Source organism: Erinaceus europaeus, chromosome 5 (genome assembly GCF_950295315.1).
Source record: "Erinaceus europaeus chromosome 5, mEriEur2.1, whole genome shotgun sequence".
Taxonomy (NCBI): Eukaryota; Metazoa; Chordata; class Mammalia; order Eulipotyphla; family Erinaceidae; genus Erinaceus; species Erinaceus europaeus.
Genome location: NC_080166.1, coordinates 116209636 through 116226658, shown reverse-complemented (window position 1 = coordinate 116226658; position 17023 = coordinate 116209636). Strand labels below are relative to the sequence as shown.

Here is a 17023-nt window from a genome sequence, read left to right as displayed (position 1 = left end):
ATTTCTCTCTGTCCTATCCAACAACGACAACAACAATAATAACTACAACAATAAAACAACAAGGGCAACAAAAGGGAATAAATAAATAAAATAAATATTTAAAAAATTTAAAAAAAAAGAAAAGAAAATCATGGGAGTCGGGTGGTAGCGCAGCGGGTTAAGTGCAGGTGGCACAAAGCGTAAGGACCGGCGTAAGGATCCCAGTTCGAGCCCCCAGCTCCCCACTTGCAGGGGAGTCGCTTCACAAGCGGTGAAGCAGGTCTGAAGGTGTCTCTCTTTCTCTCCCCGTCTCTGTCTTCCCCTTCTGTCTCCATTTCTCTCTGTCCTATCCAACAACAACGATAACTACAAACAATAAAACAACAAGGGCAACAAAAGGGAATAAATAAATATTTTTTTAAAAAAGAAAGAAAAAATCCTATTGCCTAGAATAAAAAAAAAATTTTTAAGAGGGACCGGGTGGTGGTGCATCCAGTTAAGCACACACAGTACAAAGCCTAAGGACCTGCGCAAAGATCCGGGTTTGAGCCCCCACCTACAGGGGACGCTGCTTCACAAGCAGCAAAGCAGGTCTGCAAGTATCTGTCACCCCCTCCTCTCTGTCTCCCCCTCCTCTCTCAATTTCTCTCTGTCCTATCCAATAAAATGGAAAAAATATCCCCAAGAAGCAGTGGCTTCATAGTGTCGACACCAAGCCCCAGTGATAACCCTGGAGCCAAAAAAAAAAAAAAAAAAAAAAAAAATATATATATATATATATATATATATATATATGTATATATATGTATATATATGAATCTCAGACTTTGAGTGAAAGCTAGATCCACACCTGAGCCTCACGGGATGCATGGGTACCACAGACCACCTCATTAGAGTGACTCGGGGTTTGACTTTCAGATCACCCAGTAGAAGATCAAAATGACATCTCTTCTTGATGTGACTATTTTCATTTCTTACAGCTTTGGAGAAGGGAACAGGGGCATATCTCCCCCTCCCTCACCCTTCTTCTCAGCCATCCTGGCTGCATTTCAGCCCACAGCCTGCGACGATGCCGAGGAAGCCTGGCGAAGCCACATCAACCAGCTCATGTGCGACTCGGATGGCTCCTGTGCTGTGTATACATTTCATGTGTTCTCCTCCTTGTTTAAGGTATGGTGCTCAGCTAGAATCCACAGGGTGTGGTCATTATGGAACCAGCTCTTATAGTCTCTTTTTTTATTATTCTTAATTTTCTTTTTTACTGCCAGGGTTATCTCTGGGCCTCCATGCCTACGTAACTCCATTGCTCCCACTGACTATTTATTTTTTTGAGGGTAAGATACAGAGAGAGGGGGAGAGAAAAGGAGAGACACCTGCAGCACTGCTCCACTCCTCATGAAGTTTCCCCTCTGCTGGTGGGAACGAAGAACTTAAACTCCAGTCTTCACATATGCACTCTACAGAGTGTGCTACCATCCAGCTCCTAATCTCTTTAAATTTTTTTATTAAAAAAAAAGAAGAAAGAAAGAAAGAAAGAAAGAAAGAAAGAAAGAAAGAAAGAAAGAAAGAAAGAAAGAAAGAAATGACTGCCAGAAGTGGTGGATTTGTTCTGCAGGCACCAAGCTCCAATGGTAACCCTGGGGTGGGTAGAAATATTTACTCAGTATCAATTTAATAGCACCACTCTGGCGCACGCAGTAGCAAGGATGAAGTTCAGAATGTCATGCTTGCAAGTTCCATGCTCTACCACTGCCCCACCGGGGGCCACAGTGAGTTTTCAATATGAGGAGTTGTTTTGTTCTAGGTTTTTATTATTTTCACCTCCAGATATTCCCTCAGTTTCCTCTGACTTTTTCCCTTTAACATCAACCTTCTCAGGCTGGTGCTGCAGTGTAAGCTGCTGTGATGTCATATACACATCTGCTATTTTGGCAAAATCAAGCCCATTCATTGGTATCTTCTCCCAAGTCTGCCCTCCCTCTCACCTTTCTCTTAGACTTCTCCCACGTCTCTCTTTTTCTTCCAACATGCTAGCTATAGCTACAAATGCTTTTTTATACTCCCCTTCTCTGCTTTTGACTAGATGAACTATCATTCTCTGCTTCTCTTGTGTGAGCCACAGCCTGCCTGGTCTATGTGGTGTTCTCTCCCCTCTCTCTCTCTTCTCTCTCTCTCCCTCCCTCCCTACCTCTCTCCTTCTCAAAACAAAGAATTATATCTCATGATCTTTTCTTCTCACTCACATTGGGAAAATCTCATTAACTTCCAATCTAACAAACAACCTAGAAGGACTCAAGCACTGACCATCTGCAACAAGAAAAAAAGCATTTATTTAACAAATTACATGGCCGTCTACCTATTGGAAAGTGACATTTTCAGGAGAAACTGTGTCTGTACTGGGCGGTTATATAGTTGACTTAAGACAGGCCTTCACTCTGCTCCTCATGAAGACCCTTGCTTAGTTGATATTTCCATAAAGATTAAAAAGTAATCTTTCTGCAAGCACATAAGAGTGGGGCTTTGCAAGTGCTCATTATTTTCACCTTTCAGAATATTCAGAAAAGGTTCTGCTTCCTAACCTGTGATGCAGCCAGTTACCTTGGAGACAACCTCCGGGGAATAGGGTCCAAATTCGTCAGCTCCTCCCAGATGCTCACCTCCTGCTCTGAATGCCCTACACTTTTCGTGGATGCTGAGACTGTGAGTACTCTGGCCCCTCTCTGGCTTCAGATGACCTGCCCAGGTTATGGGGTGGACGTTCAGGGAAGCATGTTGGGCTTGTTAGAAGGACACAGTGTTTGCAAACAGCACTATGCTGTGACAAGATGCCTGAAAGTCCGAGTCTGTAGCCAAAAGCAATGCCAAGTCACAACAGATGATCAGAAAGTCTGGGAATTGAACCTGGGGCCTCTGGGGCCTTGGCCATATATGTCCTGTGCTCTGATGCTGAGCAAGCTATCTCCTTAATCTGAAAACAAAAATCAATATTTTCAGGGCTGGGTGGTGGTGCACCTGATTAAGCACACATATTACTATGTGCAAGGACCCAGGTTCAAGTCTCCTTTCCCTACCTGTAGGGGAGCCACTTCACAAGCAGTGAAGCAGGTCTGCAGGTGTCTATATTTCTCTCTCCCTCTCTGTCACCCCCTCCCCCTCTCAGTTTCTCTCCATTCTATCCAATAAAATAGAAAGGGAAAAAAATAAAAGGAAAAAGGTCACCAGGAGCAGTGGATTCATAAAGCTGTCACCAAGCCCCAGTGATAATTGTGGTGGCAATTTTAAGAAATCAATATTTTGATAAGAGATTTGGATTAGCAAGCTAATATTTCATTGCAATCAAAGCTGATAGTAGAGCAAAAGTTTTAATCCATATTTTATTGAAATACCCATTGTTCCATGCTTTTTGCCACAAATACATTTTTATTTTATTTTTATTGGGAGATTAATGGTTTACAGTAAGTACAGTTGTTGATACATGTGTAAAATTTCTCAGTTTCCTGCAAAACACTTTTACCCCCAGCCTGGTCCTCCTCCACCACCAGGCACCAGGGCCTGAAAGCCTTCCCTCTTCCCCAAAGTCCTTTACTTTAGTGCAATACACCAGCCCTAGTCCAAGTTCTATTTTGTGTTTCCCCTTTCTATTCTTATTTCTCAGCTTCTGTACCTAAATGAGATCATCCCATATTCATCCTACTGTTTCTGGATTATCTCACTTAACATGATTCCTTCAAGCTCTATTTAAGATGAGATGATGGTGAATTCATCACTTTTAATAGCTGAGTAGTATTCCATTGTGTATATATACCACAACTTCCTTAGCCATTCATCTGTTGCTGGACACCTAGATTGCTTCAAGGTTTTGGTTAAAGATACTTTTTGTTTGTTTGTGTTCTTTCTGTTTGGTACCTTTCTGCTTATCTTAGTATAAATTATTTTCCTGTTGGGAGTCCAGCGGTAGCACAGCGGGTTAAGTGCATGTGGCGTGAAGCGCAAGGACTGGTGTGAGGATCCCAGTTCAAGCCCCCGGCTCCCCACCTGCAGTGGAGTCGCTTCACAAGTGTTGAAGCAGGTCTGCAGGTGTCTGTCTTTCTCTCCCCCTCTCTGTCTTCCCCTCCTCTCTCCATTTCTCGCTGTCCTATTTAACAATGACATCAATAACAACAACAAACTATAACTATGGCAACAATGAAAAACAAGGGCAACAAAAGGAAAATAAATATTTAAAAAATGTTTTTTAATTATTTTCCTATCTTTAGCTCCTCTCTTGTGGACTTCTGGACAAACTCAAGTTTAGTGTTTTGGAACTGCAAGAATATTTGGATACCTACAACAATAGAAAAGAAGCTACTCTCTCAGTAAGTTTGTGAATTCTCATTTAGAAGCATCAGTTAAAAACCAAATGAACTCAATATTATAAATGCTCAGGAGGGTGTCTGGGAGGGGGCACAGTGGATAAAGCACTGGACTTTCAAATATGAGGTTCTTAGTTCATTCCCTGGACCTGTACCAGAGTGATGTTTGATTCTTTCTCTGTGTCTACTATTCTTCATGAATAAAATACTTTAAAAAATAATAAATTCTCATGAAGTATTATAATTACACTAAAAATTTCTTTTGGGAGTATGACAATTTCAAAGTAATGGTGGTATGGCCATTAATATTACTGACATTAGTACGTAAAAGTGATTGATAATATAAAAAACAGAATATTTTGGCTTTCATTTTTAGCCCCATAAATTCCCTACCAAGTTTGGGAAAGTGAGTGTATACCATATATTACGATATTGATATTATAACTTTACTGTTCTCAGAAATTTTAAATTGCTAGTTACTTCTCCTAGTGCTAGCTTGGCCCAAAACCAATTGAAATCGATCTCATGATTTCATTCAACCACTTCTAGCATCTTCTTTGGGGTCTCAGGTCCCGTTATTTTCTCCTGTTTTATTTTGATTTTTCACAAGAATTTTTTTAATTTTTATTTTTTTATAGAATAAAAATAACAAGGCCATAGGAGAAGAGGAGTACAATTCTCCAGGGGCGGCGCACCTGGTTAAGCGCACACATTGCAGTGCACAAGGACCTGGGTTCAATCCCCTGGTCCCCAACTGCAGGGGGAAAGCTTCACGAGTGGTGAAGCAGGGATACAGGTGTCTCTCTGTCTCCTCCCTTCCCTACCTCCCCCTCTCTTCTCAATTTCTCTCTGACTCTATTCAATAATAAATAAATAAATAAATAAATAAATAAATAAATAAATAAATAAATAAGACGGGTACAATTCCACATAATTCCCACCATCAGAGTTCCATGTCCCATCCCCTTTATTGGAAGCTTTCCTATTCTTTATCCCTCAGGGAGTATGGTCGAAAGATTTTTATGGGGAGCATAAAGGTCTGGCTTCTGTAATTGCTTCTCTGCTGGACATGGGCATTGACAAGTGGATCCATATCCCCAGTGTGTTTCCATCTTTCCCTAGTGGGGCAGGTCTCTGGAGAGGTGGGGATTCCAGAACACAGTGGTGAGGTCGTCTACCCAAGGAAGTCAGGTTGGTGTCATGATAACATATGCAATTTGGTGCCTGAAAAAGCATTAAGATATAAATCAGAACAAATTGTTTAATATCAGGAACCTAAAGGCAAGAATATAGCAGATGAGATTTGGGGTCTCCATTTTGGGAAAAGCTAGTAGGTCTATTTTAGGTATATTCCAAGGGTCCCATGACTTTACTAATTTTTGCCGGACCTCTACAGCTAACATGCAGGTGGACTAAAGGTATTGTCTGGGGGAGACGGTGTTAGAGCTGGAAGTAGGACTAAAAATCTGGGTCAGAGAAGAAAGTAGCTCTCAAATGTGGGGAAAGTATATAAATATCCTTAACTGTAAACCCCATTGGTTTGATCTGGGGCCCATATTCAGTGTAGGAATCTGTGTAACCTCAGAATCCATGTAGGTCTGAGTTCGCATTCTGTGGTCGTAGCTAGGAACATTCTAGACTGCACTCATTGCATGACCCATCTTCCTCAAGTGGCAGAGGATATTGGCCAAACCTCCTTTTGGAGGTTGGTGGGTTTTTTTTTATCTTTTGCCTCCAGGGTTATTGCTGGGGCTCAGTGCCTGCACCAGGAATCCACTGCCCCTGGAGGCCATTTGTTCCCCCTTTTGTTGCCCTTGTTGTAGCTTTGTTGTGGTTATTATTGCTATTGTTGATGTCATTGTTGTTGGATAGGACAGAGAGAAATGGAGAGAGGAGGGGAAGACAGAGGGGGAGAGAAAGATAGACACCTGCAGCCTTACTTCACCACCTGTTGAAGGTGGGGAGCCAGGGGCTCAAACCAGGATCCTTACGCAGGTCCTTGCACTTGGCACCACATGCGCTTAACCCGCTGCACTACCGCCCTACTCCTGGTTGGTGCTTTATTGCCACTACAGTTACTATTAGGGCTTGGTGCTAGCACTAAGGATCCTCTGCTCCCAGTGGCCATTTTTCTTTTTTCTTTTTTTTTTTTTAATAGGACAGAGAGGACTTGAGAGGGGAAAGGAAGATAGATACCTATACCTGAAGCACTGCTTCACTGCTTGGAAAGCTTCCCCTCTTCAGTTAGGAACTTGGAACTCCAGTCTGGGTTAACATGTGTGCTCCAGCAAGTGTGCCACTATCCAGCTCCCCAGGTCTTTACTTTTTTAAAATTTATTTATTAAAAGGAAACACTGACAAAACCATAGGATAAGGGGGACACAACTCCACACAGTTCTCACCACCAGAACTCTGTATCCCATCCCCTCCCCCAGTAGCTTTCCTATTCTTTATCCCTCTGGGAGTATGGACCCAAGGTCATTGTGGGATGCAAAAGGTGGAAAGTCTGGCTTCTGTAATTGTTTCCCCGATGAACATGGATGTTAACATGTCGATCCATACTCCCAGCCTGCCTCTCTCTTTCCCTAGTGGGGCAGGGTTCTGAGGAATCAGAGCTCCAGGACACATTAGTGGGGTTGTCTGTCCAGGGAAATCTGGTTGGCATCATAGTAGCATCTGGAACCTGGTAGCTGAAAAGAGAGTTAACACGCAAAGCCAAACAAGTTGTTGACTAATCATGAACCTAAAAAAAAAAAAAAAAAAAAAGACAGGTCTGAGGCCAAGGAGCTAGCCTACTGGTTATGCAGAAAGACTTTTCATGTATTAGGTTCCAAAGCCCCAAGTTCAATCCCTAGCACCACCATAAGGCAGAACTGAGCAGTGTTCTGTGTTTATAAGTAGTATTATTTCCATGGAAATAGAAATAACACACACACACACAAAAGAAGTAATATACACAAACTACCCAGCACAACTGCCAGTTATAGACAAGACATTCACTGTGAAGTTGCTGGCTTTTTGTTTATTGCTATTACAATTAATCTTCTCATGGATTACCCAGTAAGCAAGCATTCTGATATCTAGTTCCCCTGTCTTCTGTTTCTGTGGTTCTTTAGTGATCATTCTTTTCCACAGCTTCTCAGTCATCATTTAAAAAACAAGAAAAGAAAAAATCAGTCCTTCAGGAACCATCTTTAAATGTCGGTGTGACTTTCAAGTCTCCAGTGCTTATTGTTTTCTGCTCAAAGATTTCTTTTCCACATCTGTATTACTATCTCAGATGCTTAAGACTGATGGAATCTCTAAATGATTTACCTATTTTTCTACTTTCTTTTCTGATAGAGAGGGAGGGAGAGAAAGAATGTAGAGAGAGGGGGCCGGCCGGGTGGTGGCACACCTGATTGAGCGCACATGTTATAATGTGCAAGGACCTGGGTTCAAGCCCCTGACCCCCACCTGCAAGGAGGAAAGCTTTGCAAGTGGTGAAGTTGTGCTGCAGGTGTCTCTCTGTCTCTCTCCCTCTCTATCACCCCCTCCCTCTTGATTTCTGGCTGACTCTATCCAGTAAATAAAGCTAATAAAAAAAAACAAGTAAACAACAAAAAAAAAAGAATGTAGAGAGAAAGAAAAAAAATACACTTGCAAGATTGTTCCTCCACTTGTGAAGCTTCCCCCCTGTAGATGGGGATCAGGGACTTGAACTTGGATCCTTGCACATGGTAATATGTGCTCTCTCCTGGGTGTGCCACTGCCCAGCCCTGAGCTACTATTATACTTTTTGTACCATGAATTAGACTGGCCTGCCTCATAGGAGCCAGCTCAACATGACAGAAAGGAAGGTGTGCCATGAGTTAGACTGCATTGTCCAGAAAGTATCCAGTTTGTTGGATATTGGTTCTGTCTCTTAATCTCAGTCATGTAAAATGTTTCTAACCATACAAAAATTCATGTTAATTTATACATAAATTAATAATGGTCTGTGAAACTATCAGATGTTTGTACTCACATGTACTATAAAGAATTGAAACACATGAACTTGCACAAAACAAAAACTAGTAGCCGAAAGCGGGGGTAGATAGCATAATGGTTATGCAAAGAGGAGCCCATACCTGAGACTCCAAGGTCCCAGATTCAGTCCACTGTACTACCATAAGCCAGAGATGAACAGTGCTCTGGTAAAAACAAAAACAAAAAAAACTGAGACAAAAACTAGTAGCCAAACTATCTCTAAGACTTTGTGTGAACTATGGTGGTTATCATTAGGGGGTGAGGAGGGGGTAAAGAACTTTGGTGGTATGTACAGTGTGGAATAATACCACTATAATATTACCATCTTGTTATTAAATCACTAATAAAAGCATTTAAAGTAATGGTCTGGTGATATCATTCTCCAAAATGATGTATTCCAACATTGAAATATATGTAAGTAACCATAACTGAGTTCATGCAGAAAATTTAGTTTCAAATGTTTAACTAAAGATGTTTAAAAAAAGTCATAATGACAAAATTTACTTTGATTGGAAACTCAATCAATTTCTCCTAGTTGATTTAACTGATGATTCAAATGTGCTTGGTGTACCAGTGAATTCACATGTTTCTGTATCTCTTTCTGACAACAGTGGCTTGCAAATTGTAAAGCAACATTTGCAGGAGGATCAAGAGATGGAGTAATTACCTGTCAACCAGGGGACTCAGAAGAAAAGGTAATAACAGCCTGTTAGTACTTCCCTTTTTGGTCATTGTGACATTGTGTGTTAGTATTGATACACCCAAGAAGTGTGGAACTTGAGAAAGGAAAAACAGAGCAAGTCATCCAGTGCTTTCACAAGAATACCCTAGAGTAAGATAGAATGGTGTTCAAGCCAAGCATGACTGTGTGTTGATGGGATTGAGGGGGGGCACTGTTCTCTTTGGGAAACTGTAGGTATAATACTAACATTTTTAATGGCTACCATCCAACCATACTAATAAGTCTCCTAGTACGTCTGTTCTTCATTCAGAATATAAAACACATTTTATGAATGCTTCATCAAACCACTTATTTCCTTTAATGAAAAACATCTTTATTTGGAATCTTTCTGTGACACTCTAAACAAATGCCTTTCCCTCATTTGAGAATTACTGTAAGTGAACACTAGCAGGATTAATGATGTATACCCTATCATAAAAGAAATAGGGTAGAATCATATGGATGGATTGCAGCCCATCAGTCTTCAGTAATGTACTGAGTGCTTCCCTGGTGGAAACAATAGTGAACAACAGATGCACCTTTGCTCTCTTGTAATGCTTCTGATCTTGTCAGGGAGATAAACATTAATCAAAAACTCATACAGGTGTTGGGGCAGGAGTTTAGCTGACTCAGTAGAGTAAGCACCTTACCAATGATGAGGCCCCAGATTCAAGTCCTAGAAGCACATGTGAAATCACCACAATACCAAGGGAAAGTCCACTAGGTCACACACACACACACACACACACACACACACACACACACACGCACAATTTACCTATGTTTAAAACTTAATCATCACTGGGTAGCACCCAGTGTTCTAGTCCCAGGCCTAATCTTCCCTCCATTGTACTCTGCTTTTGAAACAAATTCAATCTAGACAACAGTTACTAAGTTATCACTTAAAATTAGCACAAACCTAGTCCAGTACATGATACAGCTTGTAGAGTAATAAAAAGTTATTAGTTACCTAAACATTTTCCCTTACTCATCAAATTCTCTTGTATTCTCTATGACCAAGTCTCCATCAGGAAACTATATTGGTACATTTCAGTTTTAAGAACAAAAGTTTTTTTTTATGTATCTACTCATAACTTGTTTTTGTAATATAGCTTCCAGGTTAAGTTTAGGACCACCAGAAACTCCAGTTAAACTGTGCTACATCCCAAACATGCCAGTCTTCACACATGTGATCATGTGATCATAGCTCATTTCTGCCAGTTTACTTTCCTGAGTGGCTTCTGTTTTCTACCTGGCTCTCCCTCATCTCATCTTCCTTCAAGGAAGACACTGCTTATTTTTCATTAATCATCTTACTTCTTAGCCATGTAGTCATGCACTTTTTCTCTTTATCTGCTCCCCTCCTTTTTTTTTTTTTGCTTCTGTTTTGTAAGCATTATTTCCATCTCTTTTCTTGTTAGAGCTGATGTACTTTTTATATGTGACTACTCCTAGCATTATAATGAAGGCTTAAGGGATAAACACAAGAAAAAACTAATACTATCAAGTTTTGTGCACATGGAATCTCATTCAATCCTATACAAAACTTCTTTGAAGGGTTTTTTTTTTTCAGTTTAATAGATAAATGGAAGCTGAGAGGCATAACTAAAGGTTATATTCATTTCATTTGTGCAGACTTTAACTTAATTTTTTGTGCTCTCTGTGCTGTCTCTGTGTTGTTTCTGTGCTGTCTCTGTGCTGTCTCTGTGCTCTCTCTGTGCTCTCTGTACTCTGTGCTGTCTCTGTGTTCTCTGTACTATGTGCTGTCTCTGTGCTATCTCTGTGCTCGCTGTCTCTGTGCTCTCTGTACTCTGTGCTGTCTGTGCTGTCTGTGCTGTCTCTGTGCTCGCTGTCTCTGTGCTCTCTGTACTCTGTGCTGTCTCTGCTGTCTGTGCTGTCTCTGTGCTCGCTGTCTCTGTGCTCTCTGTACTCTGTGCTGTCTCTGCTGTCTGTGCTGTCTCTGTGCTGTCTCTGTGCTCACTGTCTCTGTGCTCTCTGTACTCTGTGCTGTCTCTGCTGTCTGTGCTGTCTCTGTGCTCGCTGTCTCTGTGCTCTCTGTACTCTGTGCTATCTCTGTGCTCTCTGTACTCTGTGCTGTCTCTGCTGTCTGTGCTGTCTCTGTGCTCGCTGTCTCTGTGCTCTCTTACTCTGTGCTGTCTCTGCTGTCTGTGCTGTCTCTGTGCTCGCTGTCTCTGTGCTCTCTGTACTCTGTGCTGTCTCTGTGCTCTCTGTACTCTGTGCTGTCTCTGCTGTCTGTGCTGTCTGTGCTGTCTCTGTGCTCGCTGTCTCTGTGCTCTCTGTACTCTGTGCTGTCTCTGCTGTCTGTGCTGTCTCTGTGCTGTCTCTGTGCTCTCTGTACTCTGTGCTGTCTCTGCTGTCTGTGCTGTCTCTGTGCTCGCTGTCTCTGTGCTCTCTGTACTCTGTGCTGTCTCTGTGCTCTCTGTACTTTGTGCTGTCTCTGTGCTCTCTCTGTGCTGTCTCTGCGCTCTCTCTGTGCTGTCTCTGTGCTCTCTGTACTCTGTGCTGTCTCTGCGCTCTCTCTGTGCTGTCTCTGCGCTCTCTCTGTGCTGTCTCTGTGCTCTCTGTACTCTGTGCTGTCTCTGCGCTCTCTCTGTGCTGTCTCTGTGCTGTCTCTGTGCTGTCTCTGCACTCTCTCTGTGCTGTCTCTGTGCTCGCTGTCTCTGTGCTGTCTCTGTGCTCTCTCTGTGCTGTCTCTGCGCTCTCTCTGTGCTGTCTCTGTGCTCTCTCTGTGCTGTCTCTGCGCTCTCTCTGTGCTGTCTCTGCGCTCTCTCTGTGCTGTCTCTGTGTTCTCTGTACTCTGTGCTGTCTCTGTGCTCTCTATGCTACCTTTGTGCTGCCTGTGCTCTTTAACTTAATTTTGGAGGCAAAATACACACATAGAAAATGCTGGAGAATGTGCATAAAACACCCAGAAGTGATGAGTTTTGGTTCTCAGCGTTTTTTCAAAGCATACCAGTCTTTTTATTCCATTGTATATATTCATTTAGTGTTCCCTAATCTTCCTGAGTGGCTCATGAACATAAAGATGACCAGAAATCCCAATAACTCACAGATGTCCAGAAGAGACTTTTAAAAGCTTTTTGTATGTGACAGTTCTGAAATCTGATGCTAGGTTGGAATATACCACTAAAGAGAGGTTGTTTCTCCTAGTAAATCAGACCCCACAAGGAGGGAGGATATAAAGGAGGGAGGAAAGAAAGGAAAAAGAGAAAGGGATAGAGAAGTCATTGTAGGGACGAGGCAGTGGTGAAACAGGTCTGCAGGTGTCTATCTTTCTCTCTCCCTCTCCCTCCCCTCTCAATTTCTCTCTGTCCTATTGAATAAAATGAAAAATAAAAAAGGTGGGAGGGGGATAGCCACCAGAAGCAGTGGAATCATAGTGCTGGCAATAACCCTAGAGGAAAAAAAAAAATCAGACCCCTTCCTCCCTATAAAATGATAAAAACAAATTTAAAATGATCAATGAAAAAACTAAGGGGCTGGGTAGTAGCACATCTGATGGAACACACGTTACAGTGTGCAGGGACCAGGGTTCAAGCCCCAGTCCCCACCTGCAGGGGGAAAGCTTTGTGAGTGATGAAGCAGTGCTGCAGGTGGCTCTCTAGCTCTCTCCCTATCACCCCCTTCCCTCTCAATTTCTGGTCGTGTGTATCCAATAAATAAATAAATAAAGTAAAAAAATTTTTAATTAGAAAAGAGAAGTCAATTATTTACAGTATTTATTTAAATTCTGTTTCAATTTGCTAGTAGGCCCTGGAAGTAGTTTGGTCACTGAGAATGCAACTCAAACAATAACCTCTCTTTGACTGACAAACCACTGTTGAACATGAGTTATAACTCGGCACAGTGAGAAGTATAAAAGAAAACGTTAGTTCCCATGACACATAAAATTCATATAAGCCTAAAAATAGGCTAGCAGAGAAAATATGAGAGGGCTGAAATTTCAGGAGAAATTATATTATCAGTTTATTTAAATATTGGTCTCAACCTTATGTCCAGAGATAGTAGACCTATCATCTTGACAATAATAACTACCCTTTAGCTTGATCCTAAGAAAAGCTCAACAAATATTTGAGCTCACAGCACTGTCAAATCAAGTGATTCTCTGCAACTCATTCTCAGTCAGTTTCTCTGTCTTCTGAAATAGTTGGGCCTGGCCTATAATTGTGAACCTCCTTTGTAATGAAGTCAAGTAGAAATGGGAATAGGAACTAAACTTCTAACTTGCAGACTCTATGCCTGATGTCTAGGTATAGACATGCAAAGAATCATTACACATGTATGACCTGTCATGGATAAATTTGTACTTTAGTGGTCCAGGAGATGGCGCAGTGGATAAAGCATTGGGTTCTCAACCATGAGTTCCTGGCAGCACATGTCCCAGAGTGATGTCTGGTTCTTTCTCTCCTCCTTTCTCATGAATAGATAAATAAATTATTTTTTTAAAAATTGTACTTTATAAGAGATTAGTATTAGACAGGAAGACAGTGTCTACCAAACCTGCACTCCTGAGGCCCCAAGGGCCCCAGGTTCAATCCCCAGGACCACTGTATATTAACTAAGCAGTGTTCTGTCCTCTCTCCCTCCCTCATGAAAATAAATCTTTTAAAAGAACAAATGAAAAGATGAGTATTTACTCTGCCGAACCTAACAGGGTAAAGTTTTGAGCAGTTAGAGATATGAGTCTGTCAGAAGTGGTGGCAGCATACAAACTGGCATCTGAAGTCTTCTATCCATCCCAAGCCCTAACCCACCCTGGACCAGTCTTCACCAGTAGCTGAATTCTAATAGATCTTAGCAGATGACATTATGAGAAATGACTGTGGAAGAGATTACAGCTCTGGGGGCCAGTCAGTAGCCCACCAGGTTAAGTGCATATAGTACGAAGCACAAAGACCGGTGCAAGGATCCCAGTTCGAGCCCCTGGCTCCCCACCTGCCGGAGGTGGGGGGGTCGCTTCACAAGTGGTGAAGCAGGTCTGCAGGTGTCTATCATTCTCTTCCCCCTCTGTCTTCCCCTCCTCTTTTGATTTCTCTATCCTATCCAATAATAACAATAGCAGTAACAACAATAATAGTAACTACAACAGCAATAATAACAAGGGCAACAAAAGGGAAAAAATAGGCTCCAGGAGCAGTGGATTAGTAGTGCAGGCACCAAGCCCCAGCAATAATCCTGGAGGGGGAAAAAAAACTTTAAAAATTTTTTTTTAATTTATTTAAGAAAGGATAAATTAACAAAACCATAGGGTAGGAGGGGTACAACTCCACACAATTCCCACCACCCAATCTCCATATTCCACCCCCTCCCCAGATAGCTTTCCCACTCTCTATCCCTCTGGGAGCATGGACCCAGGGTCATTGTGGGTTGTAGAAGGTGGAAGGTCTGGCTTCTGTAATTGCTTCCCCGCTGAACATGGGCGTTGACTGGTCGGTCCATACTCCCAGTCTGCCTCTCTCTTTCCCTAGTAGGGTGGGTCTCTGGGGAAGCAGAGCTCCAGGACACATTGGTGGGGTCTTCAGTCCGGGGAAGCCTGGCCAGCATCCTGATGACATCTGGAACCTGGTGACTGAAAAGAGAGTTAATATACAAAGCCAAACAAATTGTTGAGCGATCATGGACCCAGAGCTTGGAATAGTGGAGAGGAAGTGTTAGGGAGGTACTCACTGCAAACTCTAGTGTACTTCTGCTTTCAGGTATATATTTTGCAGTAGTTTATGGATATGTGTGAACATATGCTCTCTCTTCACAGAAACTGGTGTATATCTAGGTTTTGGGACTTTGTTAGAAAGTGAACAACCTGAGATGGAATTAGAGTATACTATGAAAGGAAAGGTCTCACCCGAGTAATGAAGCTGAAGGGTTGTCATTCCACACCTGAAGTCTCTGGACACAGTCTCAAGTGAAGCATATTGAGGTGGCAATCGTTGCATTGGTTAGGTTGTGATCGGCAGATGCAATATTATTTGATATGGATTGGGAGAGGCATACGGGAAAGTGGGCCCTATCCAAGGGTTCCAGGACTGGGGGAAGTAGAGGCTCTATAGTGGAGATGTGAGGTTCCTGCTGTCTTAGGGTTCAAAAAGACAATTGATAGTTAATGTTATCATCACATTATTTGGTAATTGGGTTAACTTTGAAAAGTCCTTTTGTTATGGTTTGCTGTACAGTACCCAGTATCTTGTATAGCTGTGCTATTGGTTTCTTCTGATCTACTTGGTCTAGGCTTTTGAGAGAGTACGCATATCAAATACACAGCCTATATATTAAAAAGACTCAGTCTGTGTTTTAAAAATCTTCGAGACATACAATTAATTTTCCCCCTCTCATATTAATTAGCTAGTGATTTTATATGACTACATTTTATTAGGAGTGTACATAAACACCATTCCCACCACCGAAAGACTGTGACCCATCCCTCCCACCCACTCCCACCCCCCACTGGCCCAGGAAGCTGCATGTCTACCCCTCACCACAGGGTTTTCATTTTGGTGCCCTACTTATAATTTGGTCAGGTCCTGCTTTTAGTTTCCCTTTCAGATCTTCTTACTCAACTTCTGTTGATGAATGGGATCATCCCATACTCATCTTTATCTTTCTGATTTAGCTCACTTAACATAATTCCTTCTAGCTCTGTCCAAGATGGATCAGAGAAGGTGGGTTCATTGTTCTCGATAGCTCTATAGTATTCCATTGTGTATATATACCACAGCTTTCTCAGCCACTCATCTGTTGTTGGGTTGCTTCCAGGTTTTAGCTATTATGAACTGTGCTGCTATGAACATAGGAGTACACACCTCTTTTTGGAGAGAATATAACTCTTTGCTGAGTGTTGAGTATGTATTTTCCATTTTTCTCTATCCCCACCATGAAGTTGTAGACATTGACTAATGAAGAATAGTTTACCCATTGGTGGCATGTCAGCTGCAAGCAACTCATAGATAAATCTTAATAAGCTTATATAATGTGGTTCTAATTGAGCTGACGTTTAAAAGTTAAATTAGTAGAACTGGGGAGTTAGCATAATGGTTATGCAAAAGACTCTCATGCCTGATGCTCTAAAGTCCCAGGGTCAATCCCTTACATTAAGACAAATATGAGCAGTGTTCTGGTCTTTGTCTGTCTCTCCTCTCTCCTCTCCCCTCCTTCTCTCTCTCTCTCTCTCTCTCTCTCTCAAATAGTATCGATGGACCTGCCAAAACCCATGTTCAGTGGAGAAGCAATTACAGAAGCCAGACCTTCCACCTTCTGTACCCCATAATGATTCTGGGTCCATACTCCCAGAGGGACAAAGAATAAGAAAGCTTTCAAAGGAGGAGGTTGGATATGGAGTTCTGGTGGTGGGAATTATATGGAACTGTACCCTCTCTTATCCTATGGTCTTGCCAATACTTCCATTTTATAAATAAATATTTAAAGTTAAAATCATTCACATGTACACATACCTTCAAAATGGGACTTTTGGTATCTAGAAAAGAAAGAGTTGTGGATGGGAGAGATAGGTCACTGGGTAGCTTGTATTACCTTGTATATAACCCAGGTTTGAGCCCCCAGCACCACATGAGAAGTTCTATGGCTCCAGGGGAAGCTCTGGTGCTGTGGTCTCTATCTAAATTAAAAAAAAAAAAAGTGGGCAGGAATGTTTAGATCATGCACACATGAGGCACTGCCTGGCAGGGTGGGGGTGTCAGAAAAACTGAAGCCAAGGCTGTAGTTCAGATGGTAGAGTGGAGAACTTGCATTCCTGAGGCTCCCAGTTCATACCTCACACCTGCATATGCTTGAGTGGTACTTCAGCCTCTACCCTCCCCCAATACAATTGAGGTCATAAAACATTTAAAAATAAGAACCAACAACCCTGGACCTACCTTCCTCTATGACAACAATGAGCTAGACTTAAATACCACCAGTTGTCTGTGTTGTCTGCTCTCCACTGTCCCAG

The 17023-nt window shown here is 42.0% G+C and overlaps 1 protein-coding gene across 4 annotated transcripts in view; it reads left to right on the top strand.

The window, feature by feature from the left end:
• Window positions 1–17023, top strand: part of FRY (FRY microtubule binding protein) — a 495577-nt gene that overhangs the window by 459292 nt on the left and 19262 nt on the right. For all 4 annotated transcript variants that reach the window (XM_060191649.1, XM_060191648.1, XM_060191651.1 and 1 more), the window contains 4 exons: window positions 960–1149; window positions 2530–2679; window positions 4236–4334; window positions 8951–9034. In XM_060191649.1, coding sequence (XP_060047632.1) covers window positions 960–1149; window positions 2530–2679; window positions 4236–4334; window positions 8951–9034 — 523 coding nt within the window. The remainder of the gene's footprint in view (window positions 1–959; window positions 1150–2529; window positions 2680–4235; window positions 4335–8950; window positions 9035–17023) is intronic.